At 39.2% G+C, this 27,324-nt stretch overlaps 2 protein-coding genes across 2 annotated transcripts in view; one reads left to right on the top strand and one right to left on the bottom strand.

The window, feature by feature from the left end:
* Positions 1-27,324, top strand: part of UBAC2 (UBA domain containing 2) — a 104,318-nt gene that overhangs the window by 26,287 nt on the left and 50,707 nt on the right. The window lies entirely within an intron of this gene.
* On the bottom strand, positions 18,576-24,565 carry GPR183 (G protein-coupled receptor 183). The gene is made up of 2 exons (XM_060769551.2): positions 24,367-24,565; positions 18,576-20,049 (listed from the first exon to the last, which is right to left on the bottom strand). Exon 2 carries the CDS (start codon positions 20,016-20,018, stop codon positions 18,906-18,908), a length of 1,113 nt encoding a protein of 370 aa, XP_060625534.1. The 5' UTR covers positions 20,019-20,049; positions 24,367-24,565; the 3' UTR covers positions 18,576-18,905.

Here is a 27,324-nt window from a genome sequence, read left to right as displayed (position 1 = left end):
GTGTGTGTAAGCCTATGTGGATGCAAATGACTTTTGGTATGAATTTGTGTGGGATAAAGTGACTGTAGGATAACCAGAATCTTTGTGTATAAAGTAGGTTTCAGAGCAAGACTGGATAACCTTCCAGTACAACAATATCTCGAGGGCCAGTTTCCCTAGACCTATTTTTTAAAAATAGGATTCCCTATCTGTAAAAATAGATTGCCTCTTCTCAAATGTTGGGACAGGTCATTGTTGAATATGCAGAACACTCAAAAGTTAAATGTGCAAGAATGGATGGGCACTCATTCAGGAACATTCGTTCTCAGGCAGTTGATTCTTCCATTCTTCCTTTGACCAATCACTGATTGTCTGATTCATTAACAGATTTTGGAAGAAGGAAACTCAAGAAAAAACTGATACTTTGTTCTAATGGTAACTTATTGCAATTTTAGGACAGGAGTCAGAGATGTCCTGTTTTTCTAGCATCCATATTAGCTAGATTTTCTGGTTTTTACAAGTAACAAAGCACATTCAGCTGCATGTGCAGATCATATTAAAAAGAGATAACTTTTATTGGGCTGTAACAGAAGCCTATGATTAGATATGCTTGGTTCTAAGACTAAGTAGACAGTTTTGACATGATGCAATATTAGTATGTTGAAGAGGCTAGGTGGATGAATGCACCATAATTGTGAGAGTCCTGAGAGATACATCATAATAATAAAACTTATTTTTTAACTTGCCCTGTCTTCCTGGAGGGACTCAGGGCGGGGATACAGGCCCCTTCCACACTGTCCTCCAGAGGTACTTCTCGTCAGTCAGAAGGCAGACCAGGGAATAGGGATCTAGCCTGTGCTGAATAGGGTTACACTTTCCCTGAAGACACAGGCCTGCTGTTTGGAGGTCCTCCTGGACTCAGCACTGAACCTGGAGGCCCAGGTATCAGCTGTAGCCAGGAAGACATTTGCACAATTAAAACTTGTGTGCCAACTACGTCAGTTCCTTGAGAAGTCAGATCTGACCATGGTGGTACATGCCTTAGTTACATCCCATCTGGACTACTTCAATGCGCTCTCTGTGAGTCTGCCTCTGAAGAGTGCTCAGAAACTTCTGTTGGTTCAAAGAGCTGCAGCTAGGCTGCTAACTCGGGCTGGCTAAAGGGAGCGGACAACCCCTCTGCTGCAGCAGCTCCACTGGCTGCCAGTTTGTTTCCGGGCACAATTCAAAGTGCTGGTTATGACCTCTAAAGCCCTAGGTGGTTCAGGTCCAGGCTCTTTGGCAGACTCCATCCCCTTGTACGAACCTGCTTGGGCCCTGAGAGTTTCAATAGAGGCACTTCTCTTGGTCCCACCTCCATCTCAAGATCGGTTAGTGGGAACGAGAGAGAGGGCCTTCCTTCTTGGTGGCTGCCCCTCGACTCTGGAACTCCCTTCTTCCCAGGAAAGCCAGAATGGCCCCCTCCCTGCTGTCTTTCCAGTGGGAGGCTAAAACTTTTTTATTCAGACAGGCTTTTAAAGATGAAGCTGTTTAAAATCTACTCAGGAGGTGCTATAGTTTTTAACTTTGAATATGTTTGGATAGATTTTAACTGTGAATTTTTTAGTTCTATTTGTGTTTAATTCTGTTTTAATGTTTGCATATTTGTATTTTTAAAATTGTATACTAATGTGTTTATGTCAAACTGCTTTGAGTCCCCTCTGGGGAAGCAGGGTATAAATAATAATAAGCAGGGTATAAATAATAAATAAGCAGGGTATAATAATTATTATTATTATAATAATTATTATAATTATTATTATTATTATTATTATTATTATTATTATTTCCCCTTCTTCTCTTGTGTGCTGTCTACCTACCTGAATTGCTCTTTAGAACATAATTCAAATTTGGATCTTGAGACGGCACTAGAAGGCAGTTACATTTATCAATCTAACTATAGCTGACCTTGCCTTTCCTAAACACCAACTAAAATATGTGAGATTCATTCGTACTCTCCGGAAGGAACCTTTTGACAGGATTCCTAGCTCTACTGAGATAAATCTTAAGTGATCTCAGTGGTTTCTTGAATCTGAACCATTTAAATTCGTCTCCCAAAATTGGAAGTAGCCAGCACTTCCTCTGAGATTACCTCTGTCATCTCAGGCAAGGAGGAAGTGGGGCAGTAGTAATGGATGGTTCACCAACAAAATCAAAATGCTTTCCCTAGTGTCCTGTTACCAGATGCACATGCTGAAACCTTGATGATTGTTAGATAGGTTACTTTAGTAGGATCATGGACTTAGTGGTAAGTTATTCTCACTCTATCTCTACCCATTGGATTTTGCTACCTTGTGCACTTGTAAATCTGGTGGACAATATTGGAGAAATTTGTTCCTCAACATACACACACATTTCTTGCATTTTATTTTGGATGGGTTGATAACGTTTGCATTTCAGGTTTGCTCTTGATGTAAATGACAAAACATTTGTGCAGTAGTGTTGCCCTCTATTGGTCAATATCTAGTATAGCTGCAAAACAGGGTGCTGATGTCAAAGATTTGCTGTATACAAGTCAAGTATCCTTTATCCCAAATGTTTGACCCTTAAATGTTTTGGATATTTTTGAATTTTGAAATAGCTGTTTTTGCATATATAGTATTACCCTGGTACCCGTGACACAGGCAGCCATTGTTTCGTCTACTCACATGTGACAAAGTATGTTATCTAGGAAAATTCTAGGTTTTCCTGTGGGACTCAATGTTAACTTTTAATAGTAGTTGTTCATTTCAGTAGGATTTGCTATTATTCATGGTGTCCTATTTCCATGGTATGTTCAGGATTGTATACCCCACAGACACAGGAGTCATACTGTATGTAAATAATGAGATATCTTGGCAATGGAACCCAAGTCTAAACATGAAATTCACTTGTGGCACCTGGTAGGCACAAGTCTGCCAACATGAAGCAGGTGAATATAGAACTGAATGAAACATGTAGAATAATCACAGGATGTCTCAAACTTACACCTGTTGAAAAACTCTATAAGCTAGCTGGCATTGCTCCCCTGATGTGCATTGGGAGGTTGCTGCCAACTGTGAGAGAAATAAGGTTGAACAGTGTGAAAGCCATCCACTACATGGCTTTCAGGCTCCTCCCAGTAGACTCAAATCAAGGAAAAGCTTCATGAAAACCATGACTCCACTTAATGTTCCTCTAACAATAGCAAGAGTATCCCTCTGGGCAGCTAAACCAGGAAATCCCAATTGGATGGTCCCCCACAAGGGTCTTCCTCCAGGGGCAAACCAAGAATGGGAAACATGAAAGTCCCTGAACAGACTCAGAAGTGGAGTGGGCAGATCAACAGGCAACCTGGCAAAATGGCACTACCGAAAACAGGCATCCTTAAACTGTGGCCCTCCAGCTGTTTGGGCCTTCAATTCCCAGAATTCCTGACAATTGAACAAGCTCATTAGGGCTTCTGGGAGCTGGAGGGCCGCAGTTTGAGGATGCCTGACCTAGAAAAATCCTCTACCTTGTGCGACGATGGAGCAGAACAAACAACTCTAAATCTGCATGCTTGCCCACATGCACAAAGGAAGAATTGTTTAAAGCTACAGACAGTGCAGTCGCCGTCCCGTGTTTTTGGTCTAAAATTACTTAGCCACTTGTGTTCCCTCTATTTTATCAGTTTTATACTTGTCTTAATTAATTCTACACTGCCATATAAAATATAGATTATATGTTTTGATAATTTAGATCATATGGCAGTGTAGAAGGGGTCTTAGTTCCATTTCCTCCACCCTCATTCAAATTGCTCACTGAACATTTTTGTAGCAGCTGAAAAGAAAGTTGTAAGAAAAAAAGGGGTTTGCACAGGCAGCCATTCAGTTCTTGAGGAGCATCACTTTCCACCCTAAAAGCTGAGAAGTTGTGCACTCTGGCATAGTAAACAAACTATTGATATCTTGGTCATGCATTTAACAACGTCCCTGGTAGCTATAGTGTCATGTAGGTGAATGAGTCTAGAGGAGGAGGGGAGTTTCAGTCCTCATTTACTTCTTGTTATGATGAGCAAGAGCAGGATCTTAGAGTATATTATATGTTACAAGTGCTTAAATATTTCTGTAAAACCAATATTAGTTTGAGTTATGAACGATAAAAACAGAATATGTCTGACAAATTGCTTCAGAGACAGTGACACCAAAATGACTGTCTATAATTTTTTGTGCAGTGTTTCAGTAGAATTTTTCTTTAAAAATCCCTGTGGTTAGATATAGAAAAAAACAGGTTTCATGTGCTCAGCTTACATGTACTGTATCAGTATACCAGAAGGATAAAACTCTATACTCTTACTTTTTGAACCTTCTAATGTGCACAAGTTCTCTTCAGCGCTGCCATGATAACCCAATTACAGTGATGCTTCAAACAGTAGGCTCTGTTGTTTTCACTACCTTTTTTTGTAGTCAGTGATGTCAGATTTTCTAATATTTTAGCAGGAGTATTTTGATGAGGTCTGGTATAGGATGAGGTCCCTGGAAGTGACAGCAGGAGTTGACACATTGGATGAAACCTACCCTAGTGACATCATTGCTCAATCAGAAGGGATTTTTTGGGGGGGGGGGATCAGAGTGAAGACAGAGGGGAGCAGCAGAAGACATTTCCATCTTGTCTTCTGCCTACATCATCAGTTGGGAGGCCCCTTCCCCCTCTGGCACCAATGACTGCTCTGGCCAGAGCGAAGACAGAGGGGAGCAGAAGACATTTCCATCTTGTCTTTACTAATAATATCATGTAGTATATTGTATATACATATAATATTTATAATATTATAATGTAATACGATATAATACTAGTAATAATAATACAATATTATAATTATAATTATATATTTACATTACATGTAATATTACTAATAATATTACAATATAATGGTATAGTGCAATATAGTAATATACAATACTGATATTGTACAATGCTAATAATATAATATATTGTATGAAAATATATATTGTAAGCCGCTCTGAGTCCCCATCGGGGTGAGAAGGGCGGCATATAAATGCCATAAATAAATAAATAAATAAATTTTGAGAGAAACGTACAGATATTGATTCTCTATGCCTGGAACCAATTGCACATTTTTTTTCCTGTGCAGTTATACCAAAGTAATATGTTTTTGCAATATTTGAGGAAAGGAGCTACACTACAGCTTGACCACATTTTTCACCTTTGTAAAGAAGGAATGATTTATCTGTGGAATAACTTACTTTTTTTCTTTTCCCTTTTTTCTTGCTTTTGCAACAAAAACATATTACTTTGGTATAACTGGTGCTCTCCAATCCCTGAATCTCATAGTCTCTGAACAAATGCTTTAGAAAATACAAAATTATTTGTCCTATTTGGTAATTCCATGTGGGGGTGCTAGTTGTGTATTTTGACAAGCCTCAAGATCAGTAACAATCAGTATTTAAAAAAACAAGCACTTAAGTCGATTAAGCCTTCTAACCAAGGTGAAAAAAGAAAGTGCAAAATCTGGGTTGCAGTCAAACATAAAAAACCAAGATTATGGCAACCAGACTGATTGATAACTGGCAAACAGAGGGAGAAAATGTGGCGACAATGACAGACTTTGTATTTCTAGGCGCAAAGATAACTGCAGACGCAGACTGCAGCCAGGAATTCAGAAGACCTTTACTTCTTGGGAGGAGAGCAATGGTTAATCTTGATAAAATAGTGAAGAGTAGAGACATCACACTGGCAACAAAGATCCGCATAGTCAAAGCAATGGTATTCCCTGTAGTAACCTATGGATGTGAGAGCTGGACCATAAGGAAGGCTGAGCGAAGGAAGATAGATGCTTTTGAACTGTGGTGCTGGAGGAAAATTCTGAGAGTGCCGTGGACAGCAAGAAGATCAAACCAATCCATTCCCCAGGAAATAAAGCCTGACTGCTTACTGGAGGGAAGGATATTAGGGGCAAAGATGAAGTACTTTGGCCACATCATGAGAAGACAGAAAACTTAGAGAAGACAATGATGCTGGAGAAAATGGTAGGGAAAAAAGAGGGGCTGACCAAGGGCAAGGTGGATGGATGGTATCCTTGAAGTGACTGGCTTGACCTTGAAGGAACTGGGGGCGGCCACGGCCTATGGAGAGCTCTGGAGTGGGCTGGTCCATGAGGTCACGAAGAGTTGGAAGCAACTGGATGAATAAACAACAACAAGAAGTCGATTAAAACTGGCAGGCAAGGGTTGATGGGGTGAAGGTAACAGAATGTTTTGCAAAAGAAATTAAATGTTTTATATCGCACTTCCTTTCCCCGTTTGTCACAGATGTTTATCAACCTTCAAGAAGATTTTGAGGATAGCATCTTTTGGCTTTCTCAGAAAGCATTTTAGAACGCAAACCACATCTTGTGGCAGTAGCTGCCTTGGCAATTCTTACAAGTTTGTGTCAATATGGGTTGACCTTGATTTGATAGTTTAAAAAACATGTATATTTAAAGTTACCTTTTCAACTGTGATTTGTTTTTGTCAGGGAGGGGTAGTAATGTATTTATAACACAGAATCCAGCATTGCACGTTGCTGACTTCAGCTAGAGTGTCAGTCATTAAGATGGCTGGGAAGGGGGAAACCCCAAGTCTTGACCTGTCCTAACTTGAGGGTCAAGATTTGGGTGTCCCCCGTCCCCCCCCCCCCCCCCCGAATTAGAATTGAGATCACTGTTGCCGTAAACAACAATGCTTTTTCAAATGTGATTCTCTCTTTCACACAGTTTTTGTTTTCTTCATGATTGGTCAGACCTTACCTGGAATACTGTGTCCAATTCTGGGAACCACAATTAAAGGGAGATGTTGACAAGCTGGAATGTGTCCAGACGAGGGTGACAAAAATGATCAAGGGTCTGGAGGACAAGTCCTATGAGGAGCAGCTGAGAGAGCTGGGCATGTTTAGCCTGTAGAAGAGAAGGCTGAGAGGAGACATGATGACCATGTATAAATATGTGAAGGGAAGTGATAGCTGTTCAGCAGTGGAACTGTCTGCCCCGGAATGTGGTAGAGGCTTCTTCTTTGGAGGCTTTTAAACAGAGGCTGGGTGGCTGGCTCCATTGAAGCCAACACATTATAGCCATGTATAAATATGTGAAAGGATGTCCTAAGGAAGAGGGAGCAGGCTTGATTTCTGCTGCCCTGGAGACTAGGACACAGAACAGTGGCTTCAGACCACAGGAAAGGAGATTCCACCTGAACATTTGGAAGAACTTCCTGACTGTGAGAGTTGTTCAGCAGTGGAACTCTCTGCCCCAGAGGTTCCTTCTTTGGAGGCTTTTAAGCAGAGGCTGGATGGCCATTTGTCAGTGGTACTTTGAATGCAATCTTCTTGTTTCTTGACAGAGGGTTGGACTGGATGGCCCTCGAGGTCTCTTCCAATTCTATGATTCTATGATGTCAGCATCCTGAGCTATTGAACATGTCTGTTGGAATGTTTCAAGGGTTTCCTCACTTGAGACTTTTTCTGAAACTTTTTCTTCCATTTCCTCAAGCTTTGGGGTTCTCTGAAACCAGCTCTCCAGCACATATGGTACTGTGTATTAACCAGCATTTGGAGAATTAAAATTAATAATAAAAAGGGAGATCCTCCAGAAGATAACTCTAGAAGTATTTCAGAGTTGGTGTTGTCAGGTTTGAGTTAGTTAATAACATTGAGTTATTGTTAATGTTTAAATGTAGCTCACCAAAATGAGTCAACTCCAGGAACATGAATTTCAGATACTTTGAACAGATACATGGGTCAAAATATTTTTGAAACTTACTTTTGCAAGTTTGGGCTGCAATTTTTGGGGAGAAATCCAAACAAACTAGAAACTAAACACGTATCAATGCTTAATGGGCTGATAAAGCTACATATGCAGACCTTTTGAGTTCTTATACAATTCTAATAATTCACTTCTATAAATTGTTTCAGTGTGGGCCTCATCATCCTATCTATAATGCCACTACAACAATTGTATGCTCCAGAATTCCCCTGTTCCTTAGTTGCACAGTCTTTAGGCTACAATCAAAGGGATCTCTGCAGAGTTCTTCTACTATCCTCTTGACGTTATCAATAGTAAGCATGATCCTTCCTGCAGTTTCACACAGTCTCAGGGTCAGTTGTCCCATAATGTGGCACATTTGGTTATCTGTTTCAATACAGTTTGAATAACCTTTATACAAAATGTTTGGGAGCAGAAGTGCTTTGGATTTCAGATTTTTCAGATTTTGCGATATCTTGAACATGAGACCCCAGTCTAAACATGAGATCTATTTATGTTTCATATACACCTTATACACATGGCCTGAAGGTAATTGTGTATAATATTTTAATCATTTTGTGCATGAAACAAAGTCTGTGTACACTGAAATGAAAGGCATCACTATTTCAACCACCCAATCAGAACCATTTTGGATATTTTGAGTTTTTAGGATTTTGGAATTCAAGATAATGGAAGTACACTATTAATATGGCAAGCCATGATGGAGTGTTGTCATCTAAATTTCTCTGCATTTCCATTTTCTGGATGTAGCACTTTAAATTCTTTTGGACACTTTAAATTATTATCTGTAGTAAGGAATAGAATTCCAGTTATACCCAACAGTGTGATAACGTATTCACTTTAAAAATAAGGTTAATTGGTAAAATGGTTTTATCTATTTAAAAGGTGCACCTAATTCATTGGGAAAATATTTTAAAAATAATTATTTTATTCATATATATATATAAATGACAACTTTAACATGGCCACTTCAAAGATGGGAGGGGGGGATTATAAGTTTTAAAGGCTATTTTAAGTGTATTTATTATATTTTAATTGGTTGTTTTTACCTTAATCCATACTGTATTATTTAATTTTTTTATATTTTTGTATTGTAATTTTTAAATTATGACCAAAGTGTGGGATTTTTAGCTGCCTTGAGTCCCCATGAGGAGAAAGGTGGGGTATAAATAAAGTAAAATAATAATAATAATAATAATAATAATAATGGGTTGTTGTAGGTTTTTTGGGCTGTATGGCCATGTTCTAGAAGCATTCTCTCCTGACGTTTCACCTGCATCTATGGCAGACATCCTCAGAGGCATCCTCTGAGGATGCCTGCCATAGATGCAGGTGAAACTTCAGGAGAGAATGCTTTAAGAACATGGCCATACAGCCCAAAAAACTTACAACAACCCAATGATTCCGGCCATGAAAGCCTTTGACAATACAACAACAACAACAACAACTTGGGAAGTGTCCGATGTGTGATCAAATACAAAAGCCAGCATAATGATCTTGTTTGCTGTGTACTGATCTTGTTGTGTATCTAATAATTAATAATAATAATAATATAAAATTATTATTATTATTATTATTATTATTATTATTATTTAAGAAGCTGACACAATACGAGGATTTAAAGATTGAACTGCAAAAACTCTGGCACAAGCCAGTAAAGGTGGTCCCAGTGGTGATCGATACACTATGTGCAGTGCCTAAAGAGTTTGGCCTGCACTTAAAACACATTCGACGCTGGCAAAATTACCAAAATTACTAGGTCCACCGGGGGAGGGGGACAACAGCCTTGCGAACACTACTTTACCCATAATGTCTGGGAATCGCCAGAAGGCTAAACGGAGGGCTGCACAAACACAACAAGGACCAGGTACCAAAAGCACAATAATCCCAATTAAACAGCTCAAGGGAAGATCTCAGGGGCTCACATGTCTTTACACTAATGCACAGAGCATGGGAAATAAACAAGACGAACTCCAACTTTTAGCACAACACCACAAATATGATATCATAGGGATCACTGAAACCTGGTGGGATGACTCCTATCGCTGGAATGTAGATATCGAGGGGTATAACCTCTTTCACAGAAACCGAACAAAGGGGAGAGGAGGCGGAGTAACCTTATATGTCAAAAACTCTTATGCTACAGAAGAGATTCAAGACAGCAATCTGGGAAACCAGCTTGAAATCATCTGGATAAGAATCAGGGGAACTGGGACTCAAAAAGATGTCATTGTAGGCGTCTACTACAGACCCCCAAGCCAGGAGGAAGAACTTGATGAAGTCTTCTGCCAACAGTTGACCAAACAGGCACAGAGAAGAGATGTAGTAGTCATGGGCGATTTCAACTATCCCGATATTTGCTGGAAAACAAACTCGGCCAAGAGTACAAGGTCCAACAAATTCCTCGCTTGCCTTGCAGACAATTTCATGGTCCAGAAGGTAGAAGAGGCAACAAGGGGATTGGCTACTCTTGATCTCATCCTAACAAATGCGGAGGACCTGATTGATGCGGTCGAAGTGGTAGGATCCTTAGGGGCAAGTGACCATGTGCTCCTGCAATTTGAGGTACAAAGGAAGGCCGAAACTAAGACAAGTCAAACCCGCATTTTGGACTTTAGGAGAGCTGATTTCCAAAAAATGAAGGAAACGCTGAGCAGCATTCCGTGGACACAGATACTAAAAGACAAGGGAGTTACGGATGGATGGGAATTTCTCAAGAGTGAAATACTCAATGCGCAATTGCAAACCGTGCCAACAAAGAGAAAAAATAGGACAAGTGCAAAGAAGCCAGAATGGATGTCCAAAGAACTTCTAACTGTGCTAAGACACAAAAGAGACATGCACAAGAAGTGGAAAAAGGGAGAAATCACCAAAGAAGAATTCAAACAAATAGCCAACACCTGTAGGGAAAAGGTCCGCAAGGCTAAAGCAAAAAACGAGCTCAGACTTGCCAGGGACATTAAAAACAATAAAAAGGGCTTCTATTCTTATGTCAATAGAAAAAGGAAAAACAAGGAGGTGATAGGACCTCTTCGAGGAGAAGATGGGGCAATGCTGACAGGGGATAGGGAAAAGGCAGAACTACTTAATGCCTTCTTTGCCTCGGTCTTCTCACAAAAAGAGAGTCTTCAACCTCAGCAAGATGGAGTGGATGAGGGATTGGAGGACATCCAACCCCAAATTGGGAAAGAAGTCGTCCAGGAATACCTGTCCGCTCTTAACGAGTTCAAGTCCCCAGGGCCAGATCAACTACACCCCAGAGTATTGAAGGAACTAGCGGAAGTCATTTTGGAACCATTGGCAACCATCTTTGAGAGTTCTTGGAGAACGGGAGAAGTTCCAGCAGATTGGAGGAGGGCCAATGTGGTCCCAATCTTCAAGAAGGGAAAAAAGGATGACCCAAACAACTACCGTCTGGTCAGCCTCACGTCGATACCAGGCAAGATTCTGGAAAAGATTGTTAAGGAAGCGGTCTGCAAACACTTAGAAACAAATGCAGTCATCGCTAATAGTCAACATGGATTTATCAAAAACAAGTCATGCCAGACTAATCTGATCTCTTTCTTCGATAGAGCTACAAGCTGGGTAGATGCGGGGAATGCCGTGGATGTAGCGTACCTGGATTTCAGTAAGGCCTTCGACAAGGTCCCCCATGACCTTCTAGCAAGGAAACTAGTCCAATGTGGGCTAGGCAAAACTACGGTGAGGTGGATCTGTAATTGGTTAAGTGGACGAACACAGAGAGTGCTCACTAATGCTTCCTCTTCATCTTGGAAAGAAGTGACAAGTGGAGTGCCGCAGGGTTCCGTCCTGGGCCCGGTCCTGTTCAACATCTTTATTAATGACTTAGATGAAGGGCTAGAAGGCAGGATCATCAAGTTTGCAGACGACACCAAATTGGGAGGGATAGCCAATACTCCAGAGGACAGGAGCAGAATTCAAAACGATCTTGACAGATTCGAGAGATGGGCCAAAACTAACAAAATGAAGTTCAACAGTGACAAATGTAAGATACTCCACTTTGGCAGAAAAAATGAAATGCAAAGATACAGAATGGGTGACGCCTGGCTCGAGAGCAGTACGTGTGAAAAAGATCTTGGAGTCCTCGTGGACAACAAGTTAAACATGAGCCAACAATGTGATGTGGCGGCAAAAAAAGCCAATGGGATTTTGGCCTGCATCAATAGGAGCATAGTGTCTAGATCTAAGGAAGTAATGCTACCCCTCTATTCTGCTTTGGTTAGACCACATCTGGAATATTGTGTCCAATTCTGGGCACCACAATTCAAGAGAGATATTGACAAGCTGGAATGTGTCCAGAGGAGGGCGACTAAAATGATCAAGGGTCTGGAGAACAAGCCCTATGAGGAGCGGCTTAGGGAACTGGGCATGTTTAGCCTGAAAAAGAGAAGGCTGAGAGGAGATATGATAGCCATGTATAAATATGTGAGAGGAAGCCACAGGGAGGAGGGAGCAAGCTTGTTTTCTGCTTCCTTGGAGACTAGGACGCGGAACAATGGCTTCAAACTACAAGAGAGGAGATTCCATCTGAACATGAGGAAGAACTTCCTGACTGTGCGAGCCGTTCAGCAGTGGAACTCTCTGCCCTGGAGTGTGGTGGAGGCTCCTTCTTTGGAAGCTTTTAAGCAGAGGCTGGATGGCCATTTGTCAGGGGTGATTTGAATGCAATATTCCTGCTTCTTGGCAGGGGGTTGGACTGGATGGCCCATGAGGTCTCTTCCAACTCTTTGATTCTATGATTCTATGATCTGTCAGCTGCAAAAGGCCACCCTACTCAGATCTGCACACATTATTTGCCGATACATCGCACAGTCCTCGACATTTGGGAAATATCTGATGTATGATCCAGTACAAGAGCCAGCAGACCTTGTTTGCTGTGTACAAATCTTTTTGTGTTTCTAATAATAATAATAATAATAATAATAATAATAATAATAATAATAAATCACATAGTCCTAGACACTTGGGAAGTGTTTGACTTGTGATTTTGTGATATGAAATACAGCATATATATCTTGTTTGCTGTGACATACTGTAAAATAATAATAATAACAGTAATAATTTGAAACGCAGTGAGGATATAAATTTTTTCTGAATGTTTTTGTCATATGCAGATTTAACCTATTAATTAGTTAAAATGGACATGGTCTAGGGGTTACTGTTGCTATTTTCTGCCTTGTTTGTAGGTTTTAGCTCACTGATCTCAGCTCAAAGCTCTGCTGTTGTTTTCTGGAAGGTGGCATCCTGCCTTTTCAGGCTATCATCTGCTTTCCGCCTGCCATCTTAGTCACCAGACTTCCTTCCTCTTCTTCACTCATGATAAAGCCATAAGGGGAGATCATGAGACATTTCTCTGAGATACCAGGACTTTGCAGACATGTCATGCCCATTTACTGCAGTAGGGATAAGACCTCTTTCAAAATATTGGAATGCTCCAGAGGGTAAATGTCAGGCAGATGGCTGGAGTTTAAGGCACTACTCTGCATTTGCAACTATTTATAGATAACAGTGATAGTAATAGCTGGATAATATAGATGCTGGGTAGTAATAGCAATATCTAGAAATATTTTCATATTTCTAGCTATTGCTGTTACTATCCAGCAATGTCCAGCCATTTATAATGGCATGCAAAACATGTCAGTAGATGATATGCATTTCCCCCAAAGTACTTCATTAGCATGTCCCAGCATCGATATAATTCACAGCCGTATACCAGTTGGCATTCAGTTATTGATATATGTGTTATCTGGCACAGTGTATCTCAAAATGCAAACATTTATGCTATGTTGATTGGATGCCAGATTACAAACATAATAGGAAAAATAAAGGTTTCGCCTGACATTAAGTCTAGTCGTCTCGGACTCTGGAGGGTGGTGCTCATCTCCATTTCTAAGCCGAAGAGCCAGCGTTGTCCATAAACATCTCCAAGATCATGTTGCCACATGATTTACAGAGCACCATTAGCTTCCCGCTGAAGTGGTCCCTGTTGATCTACTCTCTTTTGCATGTTTTCGAACTGCTAGGTTGGCAGAAGCTGAACCTAACAGTGGGAGCTCACTCCACTCCCTGGATTCGAACTGCCAACCTTTTGGTCAGCAAGTTCAGCAGCTCAGCGGTTTAACCTGCTGCACTACCAGGGAGTCACAAACGTAATATATTGGTAGAAAGGTTAGTGTATCAGGTGGTCATCCAGTATAAGCCTTTTAGAGTTCTCACTTTCTTTTAAGGAAAGTGTTCCGTAGTTTCAATCTATGTAAAGCTACCCAACAAGATAACATGATTTAGAGGAGCTTGTGCTTTGTAACAACAAAAAAACAGAACTTATGGGATGCAGCCATGGCCACACAGAAGCAACTCTATCACCACCTCCCATTCCACAAGATTATGATAATGGTCCTTTGAAACATACCAGTCCTTGTATATGATGTATTCTCTCACTGTTGATTTTAGAAAAGAATGAATTCAAATGGTTGTGTATTGTTTCTACAAAAATGTGTAGTTATTGTTGTTTTCTACTAGCACTCTTTGGCCAATGAGCCAAGATGGTATGATATAACAGAACGTTCATAAATAATTGAGCATTTGGACAAATTGCACCATAAATACAGTAAATTACTTCTGTTATTTTGCATGAGTTAGGAAACACGTAGCTGACCTCACATGAACCGTCCCAAGGATATTTACTAGAAGTAAATGTGTGTGGCTTTTAGTATGTGAGTGTGAAACCAACATTTGTTTATGAAGTACAAACAAGAAAATAATTAGGTTCTTGTGGGTTTTTTCGGGCTATAGAGCCATGTTCTAGAGGCATTTCTCCTGACGTTTCGCCTGCATCTATGGCAAGCATCCTCAGAGGTTGTGAGGTCTGAGCCTCAGACCTCACAACCTCTGAGGATGCTTGCCATAGATGCAGGCGAAACTTCAGGAGAAATGCCTCTAGAACATGGCTCTATAGCCCGAAAAAACCCACAAGAACCTAGTGATTCCAGCCATGAAAGCCTTCGACAAGAAAATAATTTATTGACATGTTTTAAGGTGATACAGAACTATTGGGAATTAGGATATATATATACATATGTAATGCACGTATACTTTGTAATATCGCACACAGAAATTAATATTCATCTAGTGGGTGTGCTCCCCACATACTCATATGGATATACATATATGCTCACACAAAGAAGGTCCAAGTGTCCTTATCTAGGAGAAATTATGTGGATATGGGAACAAGAATCAAAGATGGAAACTGGGTAGATTTTGAGAGTGTTACTGCCTGAGAGAAATGATAGATAAAAAAAACTAGAGGAGGCTCTAACTTCATTACAGAAAATTAGAGGCAGCAGTTCACAAACTACATGAAGAATTCAGAGATATTTTGTTGTTTTCAAGTGGTGGAACTACTTGAAACTTGCTTTAAGATTTTATTTAAGTGCTAGGAAAATAATTCTACAAATTATTATAATTATCTCATGCAAAAAGACCATTGTTTAAGAATAAATTTGTTAAAATAATTGGCACAAGTCCCCAAGAAAATGTAGTTTGTTAACCTCTATTAATATGACTAAACGTGAACAGTATTAAGCTTTGTCAGGGTTCCATTTTTAAAGTCCTTTTGATTACAGTTACAATCTTAATTCCATGTTAAGTCTTTAGTGTTGTAGTGGTAAATCGGATTTGGAGGCCAGTTCTTTATGTCAGGGATGGCAAAGGATTTCCCTTGAGCTGCATGTGGTTCTTCTCCTGGAAACTTCTATCAGCAGTAATTCACTTTCCGGCACGGTTTAGCATATAGAACAGACATGGGCAAACTTCGGCCCTGCAGGTGTTTTGAACTTCAACTCCCACAATTCTAAACAACCTATCGGCTGTTAGGAATTGTGGGAGTTGAAGTCCAAAACACCTGCAGTACCAAAGTCTGCCCATGCCTCATATAGACACTGTTTTTCAAAATGGGAAGTGAATTTCTGTTCATCTTTATTTTTGAGCATTCGGGGAAATCCATGTAACCCTTGAAGGACCCCATGAATGGAAGATTGCCCTTTCAAAAGAAGTTCTGGCCCTCTAAAACAACTTCAGACAGCTATGTCAGATTAATGATTGATGTTATTTAAAATTATTTATTTATTTATTTATTTATTTGCTACATTTGTATATCACCCCTCTCAGCCCGCAGGCGACTTGAGGTGGTTCAAAGGCAACAATTCAATGCCAACAACAGCGCAAAAACATTAAAACATTAAAAAGCATTAACACATCAGTTAAGACCATAACAGTAGTAAAAAAAACAAATAAACAAAAAAGAACCACTTATATTATTCCTTATTCTGTGAGCCTGTAATTTTCAGACGGGCATGGAGTTTAGTATTACAGCACTGCTTGAAACAAGTATTTTATCATGGACTATAACTGATGCCTTACCCAGACTTGTTGACTTAACCCTTCTTGGAAAAGTACATTGATTGGACTCCGCAAATAATTTAATTGGTTTATATTCCCTTATATGATCCCTAGAAGAGAAAACAATTACATTATTTTCAGAGAACGAGCTTTTTGATGTCCATGTTTGAATCTGGCAATAGGCTAAAAATAGTCTATTTTGCAAGTATTACTTTATCAAACCTAGTAGTAGGATGACATGGAATTCTTTCTAACTACCGTATATGCTCATATAAAAGCCACCTTGTGTATAAATCAAGGGTGGGATTTGGGGCCAAAATGTTGCATTTTGATATGACCTGTTAATAAGTCGAGGGTTATTTTGCAGAAAATACTAATGCAACCTCAGGAGGCCAGCTGTCCTTGGCTGTCACCACCATCTCCTGCCCAGCCATTCAAAAAGGTCAGAAGTGTCACCATGACAGAGAGAATAAAAGAGGTCACCGCTTCCTTTATGTTCTCCTGGAATGCCCTCTTTTTTGATAAGAATTAAGGTACAGTCCTACAGGAAAGAAGATTCCACCTTAACACTAGGAAGAACTTTCTAACTGTGAGAGTTGTTCAGCAGTGGAACTCTCTGCCCCAAAATGTGATGGAGGCTCCTCCTTTGGAGACTTTTAAACAGAGGCTGGATAGCCATCTGTCGAGGGTGCTTTGAATGAGATTTTACTGCTTCTTGGCAGGGGGTTGGACTGGATGGCCCATGAGGTCTCTTCTCACTCTGTGATTGTACTCACATTCACCCATGAATAAATCGTCCAAGGTTTTTTGGTTTGATTTTTTTACTAAAATGTCTAGACTTATACATGAATGTATAGGGGAGTTGTACATGGCTGCACATTGTTGTTAAACAGGAAGAAAGTGCAAATAAATTGTCAAGAGCATTGATTTCTGTCCTTTTGAACTCTCCCAGTGTTGCACACCTGCAGAAGCAGCTGCCCATATTTGTTGTTTGTGACAGAGCAACTGTTTTTAGGTACCACTCCACATCTATTTATAAAATCAGGAAGTGTGACAACTTGTGTAATGAAACAAATCAGTTAGCTTGAATATGATTTTTTTCTAAAAATATCACAAGTAGGTAGTGCCATCTGAATCCCACCTCTAATTTTTTCTTTTGCAGGGATTCTTGCCTACAGCACTTGTAAAAACACGTTATCCATACCTCAAGTAATTCTCATTTGTATTGATAAACCATATGATTGATATATATATATATTTAAAGACTTATTTGGGGTGACAGTTTTTAATCCGACATTTAAAAAGTCTGCAATAGCACCAGTCTTAAAGAGGTAACTTTTTCCTGTGCATATTTGTTAGTTTTGGCATTTCAGAGGCTTTTCCCCATCCCAGCAAAAACATTTTAGTTTGGTTGCTGCAGAAACACAACTGTCTGTACAGTAAGGATTCAAAACAAACCACTTTATCCTGATCTAAGAAATATCCTCCTTAGAGAGGAAGGCGCATACGTACAAGAAGCATACAAACAAACGTCATACAATGGAAGCGAACTGAAAACAAACCAGTATGTAAAGTAAATACATATTACAACAAAGAACTTCTGAGACGTTGCACACACCCACTCCTTCCTTTTGTTTATTATATCATTATAGTTTTGTATTGTTTGGATGCTAGAAGAGGAGGGGTCTTTTTTTTTTACTTGGACTGCAGACTGCTTATATAGCAGGAAAAAGTCTCCTGAGTGATATCCTGGTTTTCAGATGCTTTTGTTTTGATTGCTTTGTTGCCTATCTCAGCGTAACACATTGGATGTTCACAAAACATACTCTTGTATTACTTGCATAGGTATTGAGAAATCATGTGGTGAGATTGTGTAAACACCCCATGCAAACTGTGAAGAATGAGTTGAACATCATGATAGAGGTCAGAACTGGTGGTGGTTGTTCCTGGTTTCACCCAGTGAGAGACTCCATTTGGTGAATTTAACCTAGGGATACCAATACCATATATTGACAAACATTTACAACTCTTATTACTGTATACTGAAAAGAAGCAGTGCTTCTGATCCTCAAAAATATATTGAAAGGGACATACCACAGTCTGGATACTTTCTCTTGAAAACCCCTTTTTCCCTCATTATACCATTTGAAAAGGCAAACAATATCAAATGTTTCCTAATCTATATTCCTATATTCCAGCCATAGAAATCAAGGTTGTGTGGAGACATTCAATCTAATATATATTTATTTGTTAGGTAACTAATTCATAAAGCCATTCATCAACAACTTGGCTTACTAAGATTGAAAAACAAAAATATGTAGGACATTCTTATGCTCCGTGATGACAACATTGTGTGAAGGTAAAAAAGGTAAAGGTTTTCCCCTGACATTAAGTCCAGTCGTGTCCAATTCTGGGGTGTGGTGCTCATCTCCATTTCTAAGCCGAAGAGCCGGCGTTGTCCATAGACATCTCCAAGGTCATGTGGCCAGCATGATTACATGGAGTGTTGTTACCTTCCCGCCGGAGCGGTACCTAGCAGTTCGAAACACATTGTGTGAAACCGAAGTAAAAAAAAGCAAAGTAATTGTTAGCTGTTCATTTTCTTGCTGTGCCTGCTACAGCATGTGCCACATGATCCACCGACCCTCCAATCCTAGAAGATTCACACTATTGAGTTCTTGAAGGAGTTTTCGCTGATATCAGTGTTTCTGCTTCAAGCAGCATTTGTGCCTAAATGTTCCTTCGGTAGCTTCCAGTTGCCAGATGTTGAAAGGGGAGAGAGCTGTGTGTCTCCAATGTCACGAGAGCTTTCATCGGCAGCTGTTTTGACAGCACTTGATACTGATACGCTTCCTTGCCGTCTCAGTATTTTCATTATTGTTCTTTTGTATCCTCTGCACGCAAAGAAATAGATGAAAGGGTCAAAGCAGCAATTCAAATTCATCAGGAATACTGTGTAATGGAGAGTCTTCTGGAAGAGCTGTTGCTGGCTGCATGGAATGATAGGAAGCACAATCTTCTTAATCATGTGTATAATAATGGCGAGATGGTATGGCGTGAGACAGACGACAAAGACGACAATGATAAAAATGATAGTATTGATCGCTTTCTTGTTTGTTCCTGATTTTTCAGCGATAGAGTTTCCCTTTGCAGTTTTACAGAGTTTATAGCTAATTTTAGAGTAACAGATTAGTGTAATCCCAAGGGGAATTATGTATCCCAGTAAGCAGGCACCAAGGAGGATCCAAGGGAGATTGTCAATCATGTTCTCAAAGTTGGGATACTCCATGCATGTTATCTTACTTCCTTCGTCATGTGACATCATATGCATAAGTAATGGGAGAGTTTGTCCGAGTACAAGAAACCACACCAAAACGCAAATGTATGTGGCACATTTCACTCTTCTGACCTTGGTGCGTAAAGGATGAACCACAGCTAGAAACCTGTCAAAACTCAAACACGTCATAAAGTTCACAGCTGCATAAATGTTGATGTAAAAGACAAGAGCTGTGAGCTTGCACAATGTTTCTCCAAACGGCCAATGGAAGCCCAGTGCATAGTACGCTATTCTTGTAGGTAAAGCTGTAGTAAAAAGAATATCCGACACAACAAGATTTGCTGAGTAAATAGTGGTAGAATTCATCTTTTTTCTGTTTTTAATTATCACAGTGAGAGCAAGTCCATTTCCAAGTATTCCAACTATGAAGATACCACTGTAAAATGCAGGTAGAAAGATCCGTGCCGACTCCTTATGTTCATATAGGTCACAGGTTGTATTGTTAGCTTGATGGGACATGGCAGCCACTGTGGCTGAGAGTGTTGCCATAGTTGGTGGACTTCCAGGAAGTTTAGGAGGCCTAGAAAACAGAAGAAGGCATTGAATTGAAATATTTTTAATGAATACGAGTAATCTTATTTCTGTTTACATCTTTCTAATTGGGAAGTGTGGCATTTTGGAAAACCTTGGTTGTTTATATTTTGACTGTCTGCTTTAAAAAGTCTTCAGGCAGTTACACAGTATCATTTAGAAGCATAAAAATAACTTGCAGTTTGCAAAATAACAGCAATAATGCCAAACAACTACCTATAGTAGTATTGAGAGAGAATATTAAGTTAGGTAGCAGTAGAGAAATACTTGAACAAATACTATGCACTGTTACTTTAAGATAAGTATTTATTATGCCGGGAAATACATGCAGGATTAAAATCTGAACCTACCAGAGGAATAGCCTTTCTCTACTAAGCAAAATTAATATTTGGAATAGGATCAATGATGTGTTGGTAGAAACAAGCGAATGGAAAATTAGATATGAAGACTGCTAAGAAAGCAAGACAATCCAAGAAGGAAGCAAAATGAATTTTCTCACATAAATTTGTTTTCACAAACCACTCAAGGAGCTCCCAGTTGAGCAGTGGGTTAAACCCTTGTCCCAGCAGGACTGAGGTTCGAATCCGAGTAGAGCACAGATGTGCTCCCTCTGTCAGCTCCAGCTCCCCATGCAGGAACATGAGAGAAGCTTCCCACAAGGATGATAAGGCATCAAAACATCCAGGCATCCCCTGGGCAACATCCTTACAGATTGCGAATTATCTCACACCAGAAGCGACTTGCAGTTTCTCAAGTTACTCCTGACACACACGCATACAAATAAACCACACTTATATATTTGCCATAGTCTCTATAAGTATTTGTGTCTAAGGATTAGTGTTTCCTCAAAGGAATGTGGTGTTTTGTGTGTGAAATTTTTCTGAACAGTTTTTCTTCTTCTTGCCTCAAGTAGTAAAATAGGAGATTTTTACTCTTTCCAAAATTGTTTCTTTACATTCATGTTGTGCGTATTTACAGTTTTTTAGACTATCTACAAAAATAGGTAAAGTTCAGCAGTGTAGCGTACTGTACTTTAAAAAAACGTTATGCTTTATATAAATTGTGACTTGAAAGTTAATATATATATTATATACACAACTTTTCACTGTGTTTTGTGGTGTGAGGCAGACTTAGGATACTCAGTCATGCCATGGGTGTGGCATGCCAATTTACTATTCTTTCCTCTGTGTAGAATCACATCTCTCACATTGAGCATTTGCCATATTTCTCTAATATTTGTTTAAAATTGCGTTTTTACTACCATTTTATATTGCTTTTTGAATTATTATTTTTTCTAGGACAAACTTTTTCCTCCAGTGATTTGTTCACACTGCATGACTAATAGTTGTTGTGTTAAACAATAGAATGTCCTCACTTGGCTGTGCGGAGTAGGAGTAGTGGAAGAGTAACATGCAGTGTTATTTATATTCACCCACAGAGTTTAAAGTTAAATTAAAAAGAAATGCCCTGGCTTCTGGGGAAGTGGCAAGAGAAGTGGCTGCGTGGTTTTCATCCTCTAGACTCTTGAGGTCCTACACTTGGTTTAGACAAATAGGTCCTGTGGATAGCAATCCAAATTGCTTAACACCAGTATTTCATAGCTGGCTTGCGGCAGTACTGTTATAAACAGGATATTGCTCCAATTTGTTGTCAAGTGGTTTCTGCATTTCTTTAACTGTCTTTGCTGGTGGGGATGTGTTATTTTTCTTCTCTGGAAACTTATGGGATTTGAGATGTACCTTCAGAAGCAAGCTCAATCTTTGCATAATCAATGTGAAACCTTACGCTGTTCTGCTGGACTTAGTCCTCTAACAGTAGGTTTAAACTGCATCTACACTGCCATATAATACATCTTCAGAATGTGGATTAACTGCATTGAATCGAGTTGTATGGCAATGTAGACTCATATAATCCAATTCAATGCAGTTTATTCACATTCCGAAACTGCATTATATGGCAGTGTAGATGCAGCCTTAGTTTCGTAGCCAAGCTGTGATCTTTTGCATGCTATTCATGGAAAAGCCCACTGAACATGATGGAGCTTCTTTCTTAGTATACATATGTATTGTTTGCCCTCCATCTTATTGAGACATTTCATTCTTTTTGTCTGGAAAGAACAAAAAGGAACTTAGCTTGGGGGGAAAAACTAGAAAAGGGACAACAGATGCCAGAAAGAGGAAGGAAGACACTTTTCTAACTCCTGGTGATTTCTTATTTCAAGTGTCAGAAACTTGCAATAGGAAGCATGGGCAGATACCACTGTTCCTGACAGTTTTTGTGTATTTTATGGCTTGTGGTCCCCATTTTCTGGGTTTTCAGTTGTTTCAGTGGAACTTCAGCTAAATTCAATCTTCTAGGTTTATTTCATTTGGAGCAATAACCCTGCCCTGATCTAGTTAGGAGCTTATCTGTCTAGAAAGGGTCATCCATTTCTCAATCTGTGCAAATAGGAGTTGTGTCAGTGACTTTCAATCCAGTCTAATAGATGGATGGCTATTGATTGGTTAAAACTCTTTCCTCCGATCCCAGTGCCTTCTTCATTATAAGGCTATAGTAAGGCTGTGAGTATTCTTACATGGTTCCAGGCCACCTGAATCCAAAATACCTATTTTTTTAAAAAAAAATCAAGTCTATCCCCCACATTTTGTAAGAAGAGTAAAGTTGTGATGGATTAACAGAAGAAAAAAAACAACAGCTAGAGGAGACAAAAAATAAACCAGCATTTAAACATTTTAGAAATAAACTATACATAAAAGTTCTGCTAAAATATTAGAAGATTGTGCATGAAATAAAAGATTTATAATCACAAATCGATATGACAGTAAATTATTATGAATGGGGGGATACTGGATGACCTACATATAATTCAGCTTCCAAATACCCCACCCAGCATGGTAAATGATCAGGACATCTGGGAGCTGTAGAGCCAAAGATTCTCCATCCACAATTGGACAAGCATTTGTTTATATGTGGAAGCATTTGGTAACACATGTTGTATTAAAATGTATGGCATTTGAAGAGCTAATACTGTGACTTTGCAGTTTGTGCAGTTTGCAGTTTTTATTAACAAAGACGACTGTTATCAAACTAATAACCATACATACATTTACCAAACATCAATCCCACTGAAAATATTGTGATTTTTCCTGCATTAATAGAATACAATTTCACTTTTTGAAAATGATGAATCATAAATGTGATTTTATCAACCTCTGACAATGCCAATTTTATAGGGTCTCTACCAGTTTAACAGCCCCCTGATGATGCAGCAGGTTAGACCACTGAGCTACTGAACTTGCTGACCAGAAGGTCGGCGGTTCGAATCTGGGAGCAGGGTGAGCTCCTGCTGTTAGGCTCAGCAAATGTGAGTAGATCAATAGGTACGGCACTCCATGCAACTATGCTGGCCACATGATCTTGAGGTGTCTAGGGACAATGCTGGGTCTTCGGCTTAGAAATTGAAATTGAAATGAGCACCAACCCCCAGAGTCGAACATAGCTGTCAGGGCAAACCTTTACCTTTTACCTTACTAGTTTAACATAAAGAATACTATATTCTGAAAACATATTCAGCAAATGTCTGGGGTTACAATCTTGTTTAAGAATAAGATCCAGTGAGCTCAGTGGGAATGACTTGGGAGTAAACATGCTTCAACTTGGACTTCGAAAAACAGTATTTTAATTAAAGTAGAAGAACAACTTAAAGCATGTAAAAGAAACTCAGTCTAACAATTGCACACAATATAGCAAAGAAAGCCATTTTAGTTGAGGGGAGTTAAAATCCATGAAATAAAAACAGTTTTAGAAGAAATGCCTGTCAGAGTTAGAATTTAAAATAGCACATATTTTAAACACTAACAGTGGATAAAGAATACTTTAAAAAGTACCTCCTATCCTATAAACATTGGTCTCTTGTCGTCTAAATACTTGTCTTGGACCAGAACGTGATTTTCCCAGAACTGCTTTAGAAATAAACTAGAGCTTTACCAAGTAGTGTATTAAAACAAACCCAAAACACTAACTTTAATGTTACCAGATTTTTTAAAAAATAGAACAAATATTTGTTTTAGGCATATCTTTTTCTCTTCTGATTATATCCCCTTGAGCTAAGTAACATAAATAACATCTTTGTCACTGACACAGAAATTGTGTTGATGGATTCTGTTGCACTGGTCTGGACTGAAGTCCTGAAATTTATCTGTGAATTACTGCTGCCTGAGAAATATTTTTAATTTACTTCTTGGCTTCTTAAATCAATTAATTGTCTTTGTGCAGGGGAATAATATATAATATTACTGGTACTCACGCAACTGCTGTTCATGAAATCCTCTGTGTGTTTGTATTTGCCGCACATTTCATATGGAGCTGTTTCCTCTTTGCATGTTTTTCTTAAGAATGATTACGGTAGGTCAGACTAGCCTTTTATGACGTGGATGGCATTTCCCCTCCCTATAGCTGAAGTATACCTTAAAAAATATGGGAAGTGAGAACATCTATTCAGCTCGCATGTTTCATTGTTCTATTTTAGTCAAAAGCCCTGTGGGGTGTTAAAGACTTATTTTTTAAAAAAAGTTTTGTGGGTTTTGTAGAAAAAAATGTTGCGTCACAAGATTATTTTTTTAAAATGATAGAACGACAAGATGTGGTGTTCCATGAAAGTAAGTTGAAAGTGATAACATTTTATGCAAGTTTGCACACAGCTTTTGTCTGTTGGCCTGATTTTGTATGAGCTACCACCTTGAACCATTTCTCGTTGCGAGCGAGGCAGAACCTTCCTACTTGTGTTCTGCCAAGATCAAGATAGGTGTCATGGTGTCAGCTATATGTTTCTTCTTCTGGATCATCCTTATTACCATATAAAATGAGGAGGAAGCCTTGTTTTACCAGTAAAAGGAAAGCAGATGCCAAAGGTTATGAATCTTAAGTTCTTTAATTCTCATCAGTGTCTCTTGCGCTTTGCTGCTCTGCTGCTGAATACGCATGCACAGTGAGGAATACATCTCACTACATTAAGACAATGGGTGTGGCTCTTAATGAGACATGCTGCATTATCACAGGATGTCTATGACACACACCACTGGAGAAATTACATTGTTAGCAGGTATTGCATCACCTGACATCTGTCAGGAAGTAGCAACTTGTAATGAAAGGACTAAGGCCCATCTGTAATGAAAGGACATCTCCAGCCCATCCTCTGTTTGGATATCAGCAAGCAAGCTAATGCCTTAAATCAAGAAATAGCTTCCTAAGATCTACAGAGATACTCGCAGGAGCACCTCAGCAAGCAAGAATCCAAAAGTGGCAGGTTAAAACCCAGAACCTCAATCAGTGGCTGATACCAGATGAAAAACTCCCCCTGGGCACACAGAAGACTGGGCGACTTGGAAGATACTGAACAGGCTGTGCTCTAGCACCATGAGATGCAGAGCAGCTAACCTTAAGAAATGGGGCTACAAAGTGGAGTCCACAACATGTGAGCGTGGAGAAGGGCAAACCACAGACCACTTACTACAATGCAGTCTGAGCCCTGCCACATGCACAATGGAGGACCTTCTTACAGCGACACCAGAGGAACTCAAAGTGGCCAGCTTCTGGTCAAAGGAAATTTCGCATAATACCAAGTTTTTATCTTTGTTTGTGGTTTTTCTATACATTATTACTGTGTTCTCAGTTCGCTTTTGACATGACAAATAAATAAATATCAGTGTCTCTAGACATTTGCCTTTCTTCCTGGCAGGTTGTGATCATTGCTCTTCTTCAGTATGTTGCTTTTTCTGTCAATGCTTATAGACCACAAGGGGACATTTTAGTCCTCCATATTCACTTTTCTTCTGAAGAATTTACATAGAAGTTGACCCACAATATACATTGTATATACAATATACATTGTACAACATTGACACGTACACCGTATCGAAAAATTGATCATGTTAAGAGCTTTCCCCATAAACAAGCAAAATTTTTCTAATATGATGTTATCTTACTACAACAGAAAGAAAAAATCTGTGCTGTTTTTTCAAACCTACCAACCATTTTGGTTGTTGGTAGGGTTTCCCATTGAAGGAAAACTGGATTTTTCCCAATTAATGTAGACAGTTAAGTTCACTGGTGTGGAAAATGTTAGTGCAAGAGGAATGCATTTTTAAAATTTTATAACATTGTGTTTGTTTTTATTCCGTCTTGCCTTTTTTGGCTCCGTTTAATAGAGCACACTTGATTCTGCACTTTTTCAGCATGGAACCATCCAATACCCTTCAATAATTAGAATTATTTTACAAAAATGCAAATCTGTTTACCCTAGTATATGGCGGTTGAAGCAAGATATTTATACTCTTCTAAACTGAGTGGACACATAAACATTTAACATCTTTCTTTGCCCAGAATAACACAGAAAATCTGGTATGGTATGTGTTTGTGTGCGCATTCAAGTTGCCTGTCAGCTTATGGTGACTCCCATAAATTTCACAGGGTTTCTTAGGTAATGAATTCTTAAGAGGTAGTTTTGTCAGTTCAGTCTACTGGAATATAGCCTACAGCTCTGGCATTTGTTGACAGTCTCTCACCCAAATAGTCACCTTGCTCAGCTCCCAAGATCAGACAGGATCTGGTATTCAGGCTGTGGAAGTGTGGTATAATGTAGTTGACTCTTTGTGTTGATGCAGCAATCTTTGGAGTTGTGTAGTGGTAGATCCTTCATTTTAGTAAAAGAGATAGACATTTTAAAGCCTGATATCTGCAAAGTAAAGACTTTCTATATATATGAGATTTCAATATTAATGTCCAAAATATGTAGTATGATTTTACATAGGATTTGTGCTACATTGGAACAGTAAAGATAAATATCACTTAAGTAAAATAAACATTAAATATTAAATAACCTAAAAAATAAAATAAGGCGTAAACACTAAACTGATCTGGGAATCTGCTATTGCAACACATCCAAAGAAGTGGTTTAAAACCAGTATAAAAAAGATTAGGACTAAGTATGTTCCAGTCCACATGAAATACACGAAGCTCATTCCAGAAGCGTGTTTAAGAACTGGTTCAAGATTCCAGAAGAGCCTTTACTCCCAATGTGACCATCATCCCAGTTTTTTTTTGCTAGTTAACTTGTACCCAGTATGTTTTATTATGCCAAGTCTTTGGCATAATAGTTGCCTCTCGCTAGCATCGTGGTGAAAACTGGGCGTTTGTTGGCGATTCTGTGTAAGATTTGAGTTCATATGCAGCGCTGCATACGGAAAACTTTACAGAAAACTCACAT

The sequence above is a fragment of the Anolis sagrei genome, chromosome 3 (genome assembly GCF_037176765.1).
Source record: "Anolis sagrei isolate rAnoSag1 chromosome 3, rAnoSag1.mat, whole genome shotgun sequence".
Taxonomy (NCBI): Eukaryota; Metazoa; Chordata; class Lepidosauria; order Squamata; family Dactyloidae; genus Anolis; species Anolis sagrei.
Note: the sequence above shows the minus strand (reverse complement) of the source record. Positions and strands in the feature narration are given on the sequence as shown.

Coding starts and splice junctions, on each gene's coding strand:
- GPR183 (XM_060769551.2), bottom strand. CDS start 20,018: ATGGCAACACTCTCAGCCACAGTGGCTGCCATGTCCCATCAAGCTAAC.